Raw genomic sequence first — 16,187 nt, forward strand, 5'->3', positions numbered from 1 at the left:
GGAAAAATGGGGACGCTTGCAAGCCGAAGAACACCATCCCAACTGTGAAGCACGGGTGTGGCAGCATCATGTTGTGGGGGGGCTTTGCTGCAGGAGGGACTGGTGCACTTCACAAAATAGATGGCATCATGAGGGAGGAAAATTATGTGGATATATTGAAGCAACATCTCAAGACATCAGACAGGAAGTTAAAGCTTGGTCGCAAATGGGTCTTCCAAATGGACAATGACCCCAAGCATACTTCCAAAGTTGTGGCAAAATGGCTTAAGGACAGCAAAGTCAACATATTGGAGTGGCCATCACAAAGCCCTGACCTCAATCCTATAGACAATTTGTGGGCAGAACTGAAAAAGCGTGTGTGAGCAAGGAGGCCGATAAACCTGACTCAGTTACACCAGCTCTGTCAGGAGGAATGGGTCAAAATTCACCCAAATTATTGTGGCAAGCTTGTGGAAGGCTACCCGAAATCTTTGACCCAAGTTTAAACAATTTAAAGGCAATGCTACCAAATACTAATTGAGTGTATCTAAACTTCTGACCCACTGCGAATGTGATGAAAGAAATAAAAGCTGAAATAAATCATTCTCTCAACTGTTATTCTGACATTTCACATTCTTAAAATAAAGTGGTGATCCTAACTGACCTTAGACAGGGAATTTTTACTAGGATTAAATGTCAGAAATTGTGAAAAACTGAGTTTAAATGTATTTGGCTAAGGTGTATGCAAAATTCTGACTTCAACTGTATGTCTCGATTATGCTTGGGAATACTTTGGAACATATTTCCAAAATTGAAATCACTGAGTGGATTTGCTGGTGTTTTTACAGTCTTATGTCCAACAATAAAACATATAAACTTTTTTGTTATTGCTCAGAAAACATTTGGTCAGTTGGGGTACCCTGCTCTAAAACACATCTAGTGTTTGACTCCAAGACAGTGCTCACTTAACATTGAACCACCATAGCTTCCTATTTAATTTCTTATTTCTCATGTTTTCTTTATTATATATATATATATTTTTTTTAAATTTATTTATTAAACATTTATGTTGATTACTGTTAGCTACAGCATACAAGTTTAGCATTTCACGTTAACTGTGCATTTTGACAATAAAACTTAGCACTAAAATATATATATTCCCGTGCTGTTTTGACTATTCCTGTAATGTGGTTGTTTAACCATCACTGAGATCATATAATGACCAGGGATATCAAGGAGACATGGTGTCACTCCAAGCCAATGCTAGTTGTTGAGTTGAATGGTGTCTCTGACCGATGGACAATTCTGATTAAATGAATGATTGAAGTGTTGCTGGTCCAATGAGCACCGGATCCACCCTGTCAGTCAAAGAAAATCTACTTTGTCACAAAGGAGATGGTGAAGGAGACTGCATGTCCTCTAACCCCTCCCCCCTTACACTCCCTTGTGCTGCTTATCAAACACCACATTACACCATTCAATCCCCAGCCATGCATTATCACACATATTATTACATATTACACGCTAACAAGGCCGAATCTTCCCCACAAATAGCCCCGCAGCCTTAGTTCCTGCTTGTGATGTCATCCTTGATGGATCATGCATGAAAATCCCTGATAGGGCATTCATTTTTATTAAAATAATATCAAGCCGGGCCTCTTTGCCACTGAAAGACAACGTTCATTTATGAATCAATTTCAGTTCCCATGCGGCCAGTCAAACAGTGAGCAACACTGTCGTCGGGTAGACTGGCAGCCCATATATAAAATGTGCTGTTCCATCTGAGCAGGCATGGGACAATCGCATTTCAAACACAATCAGTTCCCTAATAAGGACCAGCCCAGGCACTGCTACATCCTATATGCAGGGAAAACCATCATCTCCCCCCCCCTCTCCTCCTCATCGGGGGTGCTTGTGCTGACAACTTTGTGGTTGCTCGCTCTCTCTCTCTCTCTCTATTTCTGACAGAAGCCCCTGACACCACTTTGGGAGGGGAGAGCTTTGGTATTGTGCTATATCTAATTAACAACATCCAGGAGATGTAGGAGAGGCACGTCAAGTGTGTTGGCCCGGGTGTGTCTCATGCAGCAAACGCTCTTCACTCTGGAAGTTAAATGAGAGCGAGCATCAGCAGAGTGGGGGGGGGGGGGGGCTGGCTGCCCCTCTTGGAAGCTCTCACGGGGGCCTGGTGAGAACGGAGAGACCCTCAGATCTCCGGCAGATCACTAACAGACATGTGTAGGCCCCTCCGCAGGGGGAAGTGTGTGTGTGTGTGTGTTGAGGCTGATCTGATGCACCACCGTGGATGGTGATGTTCTGACTAGGGGACACAGGATGAAAGCCTTCTCTGACGAAGGTCTAGGGTGCTGCAGAAGACAAACTAGGTGTTCAGAATTTTTATCAGGCAGGGCTGGTTTAGGAAACTGCCACTGCACCATTTTACTGAGGTTAAAATGACAAATCATTACATACATAATATTTTGCAATGCTTCATTTGTTGAATAATCAAATGCAATTGTTGTTCTATTCAATGACCCAAAGATGGTTGTTTTAGACACCATGCTGAGCGTTGTAAGGACTTAACCCTGTGTGGTAATTAGGGGGCCCTGCCTGCCGGCTGCCTGTAAACGAGCCAGCCTGGATCTGCTTGCTTGGTTAATTGATTGATTTTCCAGCATGGTGCTTGCAGCTCTTTGCCCTGCTCTCATTGCTCATCCAATCAGTGAAGGGCCTGTTCCAGAGGACAGCAGCGCTATATTAAAGCATCATTAGTACTGTGCTCCTCTCCTGGGCCTGTGGCTCAGTGCACTGCTCTAGCACTAGTCCCATGTCCCACTGGATGGAGATGGTGTATCTCGGTTGTCTTTCATACCTGTGGATGTTGCCAGTGTATCATTTGAGTTGTCCCAGGTCCAGTGGTTAGCAGCGGGGGAGACCAGTCCAGACCAGTGCCAGTGTTAGTCAGCATGCAGCTGCCCCGCTGTGCCGTGTGCCAGACTGTCTGTGGCTGATGTCTGTGGGCAGCTGTATGAAGAGTCGTGTGTGTGTGTTCTGAATACCTTGTCACTCACAAGGAGAACCTGTAAATCACATTCCTCTCCCCTTGGGGACTGAAGAATGCAGGACATGCTGTAAAATGCATACCTCGAAAGCCCTTTTAATTCACAACAGATGTGTCTGCTTTACTGCAGGGTTTAGAGGGACATGCTTTCCTTTGAGGGCCCTGTGATGAGAAAGGGTTGAAAATGACCTCGGCTAATAATATCACTGAGGACTGAGGACTTACTGAGGACTTACTGCACTGTTGGTTACTGTTTCTGTGACTGAGAACCCAACTGGTACTTGTGGACATGAAGCTAGGGTTAGGGTTGCTAGGTATGAGGTTAAGGCCGGTGCCTCCTGTAATAAACCTGGGTTCTTTTAAAACATCTCCAGATTTCTAAGGACCAAAGTTTTTCCCCCCCCCCTCAATGTCTGCCTAATATAGACGATGTGTTTGTAGCCTATACATACTGCACAAGTCAGTACATCTCACAATTATCATCCTATTAGCTCTACCAATACATTGAGGTGTTGCTAATTTATGACTTGAGTCTCACTAACCCCTTTACTGATACGATTTCATATCCTCAGGCTATTTTCTCTCTTTCATTTCTGAGAGAATAAGGAATTCCAGTGGCAAAAGCTCTTAAAAACCTCAGATCAAACGTATTCTCGGCTGAATTAGCTGTCAGAATAAAATAATTTGTTCCTCAGCGCTAACACTCTGCTTGACGCTTTGTCCCTCCCTGGACCTCTTTCTCTCTCTCTCTCTCTCCCCAACTGGTGTGTTTTATGTGGTTTCAACAGGCATTTCCTTTGGGCCAATCTGTCAATGCTAATGTTGGACTACACACAGGCTAACTTTTTAAACTGCTCTGTATGCACTCTGCGCTTTTACAAGTGTGTCCTTTCTCATTTGTTTCTGGAGTGAAACTAGCATTGTGTCCAGGCCAACATTACAAGCATGGGCAAGACGGGGTCAGAAGAACCTATTTCAAAGCCTCCGTAATCACCTTGAAAGATAGCCGGTGTCTTATAAATGTCTGATGTGATAGGATACGACGTGGAGGAAAAATGCTTTGTTGGCAGCAAGGAGAGAGAGAGAGAACTTGTGTGGCTTCAAAGAAGAAAGTTTTTCTCCTGAATTATTTAAGCAATCAACACTCATATACTTCTAAGATTAAAGGAGATTAAAGGAGATTAAAGGAGAGGTTAATAAAGAACAGTTCAACTCTCTGATGTACTGGCTACTGTGTATTGTGTCTACTGTCTCCATGTTCAGTTTTGAACCAAGGAGTGGGAAATACAACAACGTGCCATGTATATTGTGGGGGGGATAAATGTACTTTCCTTTTCTAGTAAAGTGTAATATGAATTTACAGGCCAATTTGAATTCAATCGGCCTGGTACTGTATATTAGAGACCTGAAACAACGCAACCTAATTTCAAACATGTCATATTCCATGAGAAAAAATCCACCCATGGTTTGAAATAACTCACCAGACAGCAATTCTGTAAAAAAAACAAAAACAATATTGTATTTCATAAAAATGTACAAAAGATATATACATATCCATCACAACAGAGTTGCATGGAAGTATACAAAAAAAACTTTGATTCCTAATACTCTATGATATCTTAGTATCCTCGTCATCATCAAGGGCTGCACTGGAGAAAATGACATTTGACACTGAAAAGGAGGATCCTTTTTCCCTTTTCGATTTTTCCTAATTCATCACCAGGCGTTAATGGCAATGTTATCACCCCCAGAATATGTATCATATCAAGTATTTGCATATTCTTTAGAAATTGTTGCTTAATTCCAGTCACAACTTATCCCCGACACTGAGACGTCACTGTTCATCTCAAAAGTCCAACTCAACCAAACAGACAAATAAGACAATGGCTCATATCGAAGACACTGTATGGAAATAGACCTGACATGACTAAATAGATTAGAAAAAGATTTATTCTGACTCTATTGAATTATTTAATAATTTTTCTCCCATATTGTTTTTTTTTATAGCAATTTCACTGACAGAATGTTTTTTAATGAGTTTCAAATAAGATCTGAAAGAAAGAATCAAATCATTTTAGATCAAGTCATTTACACTATTTACATATACGTGTGTCTTTAAGATCGGAACATCCCAAATCGGTATCATACAGAAGGACCTGGTTGCGTTTAAACGTGAACTGTGTCATATGCTTGTCTTGCATATTCTGCGGCATAGCCAGGCACTTGGTAAACTTGTTTTACTGCAGAACTGTACACTATCTCATGTACAACATTAACAGAATTGTGCTGTGGATTACATTATACTTACTTACTCATCTAAGGCAAAATATGGCTTCTCGATCGATATGAAATCGCCATATTAGCTTCATAATGACAGGATAATACAATAAGTAGCACAAACATAGTGGTGGAGGTGGTGTTTTAGCATGAAGTCTTCAGAATCTCATACATTCCTTAGTCTCTGGTGGTCATCAAAGTTCTCCAATGAGGTGCTTAGTGTTCAATCACATGGTCAGGAGGACCTCTGCAACAATGTTAACTAGTAGGTTCCCCTCTTGTCATTCACACAGTCAGTTTAAACTCTTGGTCTTAGAGCTTGGGTTACAATAGGTTATTTCTTTTAACACACGTCCTGGGCCAAATACACCAAGGTAGGTACCCTGGTTTTACCTGTGTCTGCCTTCAGTGTATTTGGGATTGTCCTTATGACATCATGTTGAGGAACTTGTTCTCTTCTGCAAGCGCGGTGAGCAGGGAGCTCATATCGCCAATGGCCATGTTGCTGCCCCCTGCAGGGAGGGGCAGGGAGGGCAGGGTGACAGAGTTCTGGGGGGTGGTGAGTCTCGAGGAGGTCTGGGACAGACTCTGGAGGATACTGGGGCTGATGGTGCCTGACATCAGGCTGGAGTGGTCCCCGTCATCCAGCATGGTGTCAAAGTCAATCTGGGGCTCCTCTGTACTGGAGACCTGGTTACTTACTCCCGGTGAGGTCATGGCGGTCTCAGTGCTGTCTGAAGGACATTGAAGAACGTCCACTACTGATGATGTCATCATCTGCATGTTGATGTTTCCGTTTGGCTCAAACACGTGTATCTGTCCTGTGTAGAGCATAACATTGCTGTCTGTGTTGTTGCCATTGCTGCAGTGATTGCCAATTGAGTTTTGCCGCTGCATTGTCATTGACCCTGAATGCTGTCTGCTTAGAGACTTAGGTTCTGTGGGCGGTCTTGGCTGGAGGAGTATTTGACCTCCATTTCGGATGGGATGCTGAACCTGGGACACTATATTATAGTTCTGTGAGATCATCCGCGAAGAATTCACACCGCTATCCTTAAATGTGACTTGAGACGATTGACTCCCCCCTGGCTGCGCCCTCAGCCGGCTGTTCTGCGTGTCTACAGTGTGCACTGTCTGTTGTTGTTTACTGTTTTGGCTCAACATACCCAGAGTGCCACCAACTGCCATACTACTACAGGAGGACCGCTGGTTAGCGTTAGCGTTAGCATCGCTAGGACCAAGACCCTGGTTAAACCCATACCCGAGACTCACTGGTTCATTGAGGTTAGCATTAGCGGGCTGCTGTTGCTGTAGGCTCTGTTGCTGGACACAGCTCAGCCTGGAGTCATCCTTATGCTGCTCTATGTATCTCCCCTGATGGGCTACGTGAGCCAGGTTGTGGATAATCTGTGCAATGTGTTGGTTGGAGTTAAGATTCTGATTCTGGAACGAGACAAAGTTCTGTTTCTGTTGGACCATGGCGAGGTTTGGGTTGCTTCGACCGAACGGCAGCTGTTGACTTGGGTTGTGAAGAGCTTCCACAGTACCTGAGCTGACCTCGTTCCACTGCACCGGCATGGTGCTCGTCTTACAGGGTAAGGAGGGGAAAGACTGCTGCGGATGGCCTGGGCTGTGGGCACAAAAGAGGGGCATGGTTTGTGGTGCAGACGAGGGGTTCATATTCATATTAGTGTCCACCACAGCCATCCTTTGCTGGTGGTAAAACGGCTGTTGCTGCTGGGGGTTAGGGTTTATTGTGTTTCCATGGAAACCACATTGTGCTTGTCGGTTGTACCCGTTGGCACAGTCTGACTCTCCAGCTCCGCCCTGAGAGGCGATGTAGTGAACGACGTCATCAGGAAGTACCATCATCTCCTCCTCACTGTTGTTGCGACTACCGCTCATGTCGCCGGCCATGGTCTCCATGGCCACGTTCTCAGAGATGCTGGGCGGCCGGGGGCAGTAAGGGTATCGCTGCAGACTGCCGTCGGAGCGCGGCTGGTGGCTCTGGGGCGCCAGGTGGCGCCGCTCGGCTGCAGACAGGGCCTGGTTGGGCTGGGAGGCATGTGGGTGGAGGTTCTGCATGTTGCCCATGCTGTTGTAGCGCTGCACCTGAGGCTGATGGGACAGCAGGGACAGCGGGTCCAGGGACGGCGGCCGGGGGACGGGGTCGCTAGCCCGACGGGGAATGTTGGACGGAGCTTCGTGGGGCATCATGCTGCGGCCGTTATAGCCTCCCATATCGCCGCTGCAGCGCCTGGGAACACCACTGGGGGCAATGGGGTTGAAGGAGGAGTAACCAGACGATGAGTCTCCCTGGGAAGCATCCCTGTAGAGGGCCAAGGAGGTCTTCAGACTCATCCTCTCCATGTTGGGTAGAGGTGTGGGTGGGGCTCCGCCTGTAGCCGCCGCATATTTAGCCTTGAGGTGGTAGTGCTGGGCGGGGGTGAGGCTGAGGTGACTGGGCAGCCCTCCCCCTCCTCCACCACCTCCACACTGGCTAGCGTCGCTGGACCTTCGGGACAGGTCTGTAGAGATGGGGTCGTAGGAGCCGGTGGAGCTGATGTTGTTGTGGCGGTGGCCACTGAATGTGGAGGCGTCGCTGGAGCGGCGGCTGTAGTGGCAGGGGGAGATTCCAGAGGAGCGCCGGCTGATGTAGGCAGAGGAGACGGTGCTGGTGGTGCTGTCCCTGCGCTCCATCAGATGGTCCAGCTGGTTCAGGACAGTCACCTTACTGGAACACAGCTCACTGAGGCTGAGGAACGATCCAGGCCCACCACCCATATTTCCTCTCTCCAGAAGGGACCCTGAAGAGAAGAAAAATGGATTTCACACAGGGGAAATATAGTCTGAGTAGTTTTCTGAATGTACTGAATACTCAAAAAGGATAATTATGAAAACACTGGTTACTTCTTTCTTTTTATGCTCACTCACCGCTTGCTGGTATGGGCGGTAGCTTGGTGTTCTGGACTGGAGGAGATGGATGATGATTGGCCCACTGGCAGGAGTCCCCCACCGTCTTCAGTTTCTCCTTCTTCAGGTGTTCTAGTCTGTGGATGTGGCTGGGGCCTAGGTGCTGACGTAGGTGGAGGCCCACCCCGACCCCTGCTGTCCCAGACCAGAGGCCAGAGAAGGAGGAGTCCATGAGGGGCCCCGAGGGGTCGTCCAGCCCAGTCAGGTCCCCCATGCTTCCCCCGCTGCTGTGGAGGGCCATCTCTACTCCACTGTCATGGTTGGTGGAACTGCCAAGTGGCGACGGCTCGCTGCTACATGACGACTGACCACCAGGGCTGGACTGATACATCTAGAGAGAGAGAGAGAGATGGAGAGGGAGGGAAGGAAGGAGCGGGAGGGAGGGAAGGAGAGAGAGACAACATGTTTATAAACTATCTAAAAAGGAAAGGGATCAGCATCTAACGAAGAGAAAGTAGAACAGTGATAACATAACAACATAAGGAGATGTACAGTGAATCATGCAAGATCTTTTCTCCACAACTTTAATTGTAAATAACGAGTGTTGGTCGGGGTGGCTACAGATTACAGCTCCCTTAAGACCGTCTGTGAATTAGAAATGGGAGAGATGAAAGGATGCTTGAGTACATGCTAAGCCAGCATACGGGGCTATGAATCTATGGCTATCTGGGTTGTTGCGCTCCCCAGTCCTTCTTTATGGTGTACAGTATGTGGACCTAAAATTCTGTAATAACTATTATACACATTTTTGGACTGTGTTCCTTACTGGCTGTGGCTTGTCATGCAGCAGTAGTACATGATGATAAAATTATGAGAGATATTATGAAAGATATTCTGTATTGAACTGAAGCTCAAACTGAAGCTGTGCTCACCTTAGTAATGTCTGTCCTTAAGGAAAAGTTCAAAGAGAAGAGAAATGGAAAGGGAATGTGCAGAGAGCAGAGAGTGTTAAATAGGAAGGATAAAAGTTTGTTAGGTAAGATTTGCATGCCATTGTTAGTAGGGCTCAGACTGAGAAAGTAGACTGCAAAAATCTATAAAGTGGCTAAACCATAGATTGGAAGGCACACATTTTTTATTTAATAAAGCAAGTCAGTTAAGAACAAATTCTTATTTACAATAAAGTCCTAGGAACAGTGGGTTAACTGCCTTTTTCAGGGGCAGAATGACAGCTTTTTACCTTGGCAGCTTGGGGATTCGATCTAGCAACCTTTCGGTTACTGGCCCAACGCTCTAACCACTAGGCTACCTGCCACCCCATATGGTAAACATAACCGTATAGTAAACTAAAAACTGTCTATGTTTGCTGAATTATATTTCCACTTCCACTCCACATGATCTCTCATTGGATGATAGGCTGCAACACCAAATGATGTCTCATTGGATGATAGGCTGCAACCCTAAATGATCTCTCATCGGATGATAAGCTGCAACCCCAAATTATCTCTCATTGGATGATAGGCTGCAACACCAGATGATCTCTTACCACAGAGTTCTCCGTCTTGATAGACGTGACCTGCAGGTAGTCCTCCGTGCCCCTCAAGGTGCTGTCCATCTTCTCCTCCATGCCCCGGCCTGTCTCGTTCTCTCCATTCTCTTTGGGTGGCATGGGTCTGCTGGGCGGCAGGTCGCTGCGCTGTTTCTTGGTGACGTGGGCCTCTGGTCCATGGACTGTCTTCACGTGCTTCCTGAGAGAGCTGGGGTCCGTGTAGCGCTTCGTACACCCGGGGACTTTACACACGTAGGGTTTCTGTGGATACAAGTCTATTTATTTCACCTTTATTTAGAAAGGTTATACTTAGAAAGATAAAATACATTTTACAATAAAGACATGTAATGTACATCTACAGTTGTAGTGGGAAGTTTACATACACTTTGGTTGGAGTCATTAAAACTTGTTTTTCAACCTCTCCACAAATTTATTGTTAACAAAATATCGTTTTGGCAAGTTGGTTAGGACATCTACTTTGTGCATGACACATGTAATTTTTCCAACAATTGTTTACAGACAGATTATTTCACAAAAGATATCAGCCAAGACCTCAGAAAAAAAATTGTAGACCTCCACAAGTTGGGTTCATCCTTGGGAGCAATTTCCAAATGCCTGAAGGTACCACATTCATCTGTACAAACAATAGTACGCAAGTATAAACACCATGGGACCACGCAGCCGTCATGCCGCTCAGGAAGGAGACGCGTTCTGTCTCCTGGAGATGAACGTACTTTGGTGCAAAAAGTGCAAATCAATCCCAGAACAACAGCAAAGGACCTTGTGAAGATGCTGTAGGAAACAGGTACAAAAGTATCTATATCCACAGTAAAACGAGTCCTATATCGACATAACCTGATAGGTCGCTCAGCAAGGAAGAAGCCACTGCTCCAAAACCGCCATAAAGAAGCCAGACAACGGTTTGCAACTGCACATGGGGACAAAGATCGTACTTTTTGGAGAAAGGTCCTCTGGTCTGATGAAGCAAAAATACAACTGTTTGGCCATAATGACCATCGTTATGTTTGGAGGAAAAATGGGGAGACTTGCAAGCCGAAGAACATCATCCCAACTGTGAAGCACGGGGATGGCAGCATCATGTTGTGGGGGTGCTTTGCTGCAGGAGAGACTGGTGCACTTCACAAAATAGATGGCATCATGAGGCAGGAAAATTATGTGGATATATTGAAGCAACATTTCAAGACATCAGTCAGGAAGTTAAAGCTTGGTCGCAAATGGGTCATCCAAATGGACAATGACCCCAAGCATACTTCCAAAGTTGTGGCAAAATGGCATAAGGACAATAAAGTCAAGGTATTGGAGTGGCCATCACAAAGCCCTGACTTCTATCCTATAGACAATTTGTGGGCAGAACTGAAAAAGCGTGTGCGAGCAAGGAGGCCTACAAACCTGACTCAGTTACACCAGCTCTGTCAGGAGGAATGGGCCAAAATTCAACCAACTTATTGTGGGAAGCTTGTGGAAGTCTCACTGAAACGTTTGACCCAAATTAAACAATTTCAAGGCAATGCTACCAAATACTAATTGAGTGTATGTAAACTTCTGACCCACTGGGAATGTGATGAAAAAATAAAAGCTGAATTAAATCATTCTGTCTACTATTATTCTGACATTTCACATTCTTAAAATAAAGTGGTGATCCTAACTGACCTAAGGCAGGGAATTTTTACTAGGATTAAATGTCAGGAATTGTGAAAAACTGAGTTTAAATGTATTTGGCTAAGGTGTATGTAAAATTCCAACTTCAACTGTGTTTAATCTGAAGTGATTTACAGTTCAGTGAGTGTATACATTTAAATGTGGCCCCAGTGGGAAGCAAACCAACAACCCTTGCGTTGTTACCACCACACTCTTACCAAGTGAGCCACACAGGATCCAGAGGGAGATGAATATCATGCAGTTCATATTCTGGTTAATAATATTCAAATACATGACTGGGAATTAGAATATCCATCCCCTCCTACTTACTCAGATTAGCTGTGACTAGCAGTTGTTGTAAACACGCAATTAGAGTGTATAAATTATGTATGTAAGACCAGTGACTTGTTGGTTCTGCTTACAGCCACAGAGTATCACTAAGATTTATATGGTTTCCAGTAATAAAGTTACAGTTATATTGGTGGGATGGATCCAGTCTTGTTGTTCATCCCGAGGGGTAGTGTGTGTGTGTGTGTGTGTGTGTGTGTGTGTGTGTGTGTAGATCCATGGGATTCTGTGCTCTCCCCCTACACTTCTCTCCTCTATCTCCTGATGGATAGGCCAGTAGGAGGCTTGAAACGGTTCCAGGGTTCATTTTGTATTGGTGATCTGCAGGTGGTCTGGGTCTCCATTAGGGATGCCTACGCTTGATTCACACTAATGCGTTGTGGGGCTGCCACGCTCATTAGTTCCGTACAGCATTATTTACTCACACACACACACACACAACACACACACACGGCCGTGGTTTAATGCGGCAAGTATAGACATCCAAGAACAATCACCGTGCGTGATGAGAAAAAGTCCACACATCTCATTTCAGCCTGAATACGTAAAAGGCTAGCAGACAACAGATTGAAAATACGTACGTCCGTTTGTATTTTCTTGATGCCACAATCTTTTGGCCCAAGACCTTACAGTAAGTCACAAAAGGTAGAAGAGTATTGATCCTACGGATGTCTGTCTAAGAGAATATCTAATGGACTCTATAAGTGAGTCTGTCTGAAGTCTTGGCAGGGCCTTGGCAGTGTGGGAGCGTGTCTGCATCCAAAATGGCACCCTATTGCCTGCATAGTGCGCCGTTTTTGACCAGGGCCCTGAAAGTAGTGCATCATGACGGGAATAGGGTGGTGTTTGGGAGGCATCCCCAGTAGGACCTCATTGAAGTGTGTGTGCGCACCTCGTTGGAGTGTGTGCGGTTCTGGTGCTTGGCTCTGTCCGAGGCGTTAGAGAAGGCTTTGTTGCATCCCTCGTGGTCACACACATATGGTTTTTCCCCGGTGTGAGATCGCAGGTGGGTCTTCAGATTCTCCAGGCGAGAATAGGCCTTACAGCAGCCCTCAAACTGCAAGAGAGAGAAATTAAAAGACCAAAGCAGTCAAACACAGGATCTTTGTACAGTGTATATCACATCTATCCTTGTTTTCCATTTCTGTTTAATTTCTATAAAGATGACCTTTGCAATTATTGTGTAATGAATGACATTCTGGTGTGGAGGCATGTACAGCGCATTCAGAAAGTATTCAGACCCCTTCACTTTTTCCACATTTTGTTACATTACAGCCTCATTCTTAAATGGATTAAATAAAACAATTCCTCAGCAATCTACACACAACACCCCATAATGACAAAGCAAAAACTGGTTTTGGGATTTTTTAGCAGATTTATCAAAAATAAAAAAACTGATATTCCTTATTTACATAAGTATTCAGACCCTTTGCTATGAGACTCAAAATGGAATATCCTGTTTCCATTGATCATCCTTGAGATGTTTCTACAACTTAATTGGAGTCCACCTGTGGTAAATTCAATTGATTGGACATGATTTGGAAAGGCACACACCTGTCTATATAAGGTCCCACAGTTGACATGGCTTGGCTTGTCCGTAGAGCTCCGAGACAGGTATGTGTCGAGGCACAGATCTGGGGAAGGGTACCAAAAAATGTCTGCAGCATTGAAGGTCCCCAAGAACACAGTGTCACGTCTGCCCCCCCCCCCCCCCCAGCGCTTGAGGGCGCCAGGCTGCCCTGCATCACGCACTCCTATCATCCATTACGCACACCTGCCTTCCCTCGTCACGCACATCAGCGATATTGTACTCACCTGGACTCACTCATCACCTGTTATTACCTCCCCTATATTTGTCAGTTCCCCAGCTCTGTTCCTAGAGCTGTTCCTTAGTTGTTTTTCGTTTGTGTTACCTGTTTGCTGACGCTGTTCCTGTCTCGTTCCATGACCGTTATTTCTTAAATGTTTTACTCCCCGTACCTGCTTCGTCTCTCCAGCGTCATCCATGTGACAGAATGCAGCAGCCCTCACACGAAGCATCGGGGAGTACTGGCGTTCCGGTTGGTGGTGGCATCGGCTCTGGGTCGCCACCGATGGAACCGGGGATGCCTAGCCAGCTCGTCGGGCTTCCACGCCCTGGCTGGCTCGAGAAGAAGTTTGGAACCACAAAGAGTCTTCCTAGAGCTGGCCGCCCGGCCAAACTGAGCAATCAGGGAAGAAAGCCTTTGGTCAGGGAGGTGACCAAGAACCCGATGGTCACTCTGACAGAGCTCCAGAGTTTCTCTGTGGAGATGGGAGAAACTTCCAGGTCAACCATCTCTTCAGCACTGCACTAGGCCTTTATGGTAGAGTGGCCAGACAGAAGCCACTCCTCAGTAAAAGGCACATGAGAGCCCGCTTGGAGTTTGGCTGTAATCGCTGCCAAAGGTGCTCCAACAAAGTACTGAGTAAAGGGTCTGAATACTTATGTAAATGTGATATTTCTGTTTTTAATTTTGAATACATTTGCAAAAATGTCAAAAAATCTGTTTTTGTTTTGTCATTATGGGGTATTGTGTGTAGATTGATGAGGGGGGAAAAAACTATTGAATACATTTTAGAACAAGGCTGTATCGTAACAGAATGTGGAAAAAGTGAAGGAGTCTGAATACTTTCCGAATGCACTGTACATAGTCACCAATCCTAACTTCAGAAACAAATCTCCCCTTGACATCAGTGCATGATTTATGTGAAAAGTTAAGGATTTGGCCTGAGAGAAAATCGTAGATGTTGTACATGAGGGACTTACAATACAGTACCGTAGAGGATATATCTAGGTCTTACTGTAAGAAGGACCCATTGCCCTTACATGATATACTGGTAATAACAGCTGAAACTACTAACATACACCCTACTAACCAGCTTAGGGATATCCTCTATGCAAATATGTAATGTAGTCACACTGTGCGCACATTTTTCTTTCTTTTCTAGAATGATCACGTGAAATATTGAGAAAAGCCCAAACGGCATTTCTATATTTGTGTGTGTGCAAGCTCACACATGTGAGCTTGCACACATCTGTGTGGGATTCTCTGTGTGTGTGTGTGTGTGTGTGTGTGTGTGTGTGTGTGTGTGTGTGTGTGTGTGTGTGTGTGTGTGTGTGTGTGTGTGTGTGAGTGTGAGACAGTACACTCTGCAAGTGTTTAGAGAGGCCAATGCTCAGCGAAAGGCCGAGCCTGGCGACGATCGGTTACTCACGGTACACTTGTGCGGCTTCTCCCCCGTATGTCTCCTCATGTGAACCACCAGCATGTACTGTGCCTTAAAGGGCTTCTGCTCTCTGGAACACTCATCCCAGCGGCAAACAAACTCCTTCTTCTCCCCGTGGATGTGGTCGTTATTGATGTGCTGTGGGGAGACACGCCCGGATGAGACGTGTTAATGCCTTTCTGGATCTCTACAGCCTGTGAGACTTGCGGACCCGTCCAGTAACAACCCCTAGCCCATAAACACTTGTGTCGATCTAAGGGACCGGATAGGTGTAAAGCAACAGTCATTCGATTGTAGTAGTTATTTTACATCTACATAAGTGCCTAAGGGGAAGGGGCGAGGTTTTCTTTCTGTGCATGGCCTGTAACTTCTCCTGTTGTTAATAAGGTTTACATAATGTTGACATATTTTTGCATTACTCATCTCATATGTACAGTTGAAGTCGGAGGTTTACATACACCTTAGCCAAATACATTTAAACTCAGTTTTCCACAATTCCTGACATTTAATCCTAGTAAAAATTCCCTGTCTTAGGTCAGATAGGATCACCACTTTATTTTAAGAATGTGAAATGTCAGAATAATAGTAGAGAGAGTGATTTATTTCAGCTTTTATTTTTTTCATCACATTCCCAGTGGGTCAGATGTTTACATACACTCAATTAGTATTTGGTAGCATTGCCTTGAAATTGTTTAACTTGGGTCAAACGTTTCGGGGGGCCTTCCACAAGCTTCCCACAATAAGTTGGGGGAATTTTGGCCCATTCCTCCTGACAGAGCTGGTGTAACTGAGTCAGATTTGTAGGATTGAGATCAGAGCTTTGTAATGGCCACTCCAATACCTTGACTTTGTTGTCCTTAAGCCATTTTGCCACAACTTTGGAAGTATGCTTGGGGTCATTGTCCTTTTGGAAGACCCATTTGCGACCAAGCTTTAACTTCCTGAGTGATGTCTTGAGATGTTGCTTCAATATATCCATATAATTTTCCTCCCTCATGATGCCATCTATTTTGTGAAGTGCACCAGTCCCTCCTGCAGCAAAGCACCCCCACAACATGATGCTGCCACCCCCGTGCTTCACGGTTGGGATGGTGTTCTTCAGCTTGCAAGCCTCCCCATTTTTCCTCCAAACATAACGATGGTCATTATGGC

At 45.3% G+C, this 16,187-nt stretch overlaps 1 protein-coding gene across 1 annotated transcript in view; it reads right to left on the minus strand.

Annotated features, from left to right (window-relative positions):
* Nucleotides 1-4,531: 4,531 nt before the first annotated feature.
* The window catches only part of LOC115179192 (zinc finger protein GLI2), a 72,509-nt gene continuing 60,853 nt past the window's right edge, over nucleotides 4,532-16,187 (minus strand). The window contains exons 10-14 of the mRNA XM_029740559.1: nucleotides 15,024-15,173; nucleotides 12,679-12,843; nucleotides 9,777-10,040; nucleotides 8,252-8,621; nucleotides 4,532-8,124 (exon numbers count right to left, since the gene is read on the minus strand). Of these exons, the coding sequence (XP_029596419.1) occupies nucleotides 5,744-8,124; nucleotides 8,252-8,621; nucleotides 9,777-10,040; nucleotides 12,679-12,843; nucleotides 15,024-15,173 (3,330 nt within the window). The 3' untranslated portion in view covers nucleotides 4,532-5,743. The remainder of the gene's footprint in view (nucleotides 8,125-8,251; nucleotides 8,622-9,776; nucleotides 10,041-12,678; nucleotides 12,844-15,023; nucleotides 15,174-16,187) is intronic.

This window comes from Salmo trutta, chromosome 39 (genome assembly GCF_901001165.1).
Source record: "Salmo trutta chromosome 39, fSalTru1.1, whole genome shotgun sequence".
In the NCBI taxonomy this organism is placed as follows: domain Eukaryota; kingdom Metazoa; phylum Chordata; class Actinopteri; order Salmoniformes; family Salmonidae; genus Salmo; species Salmo trutta.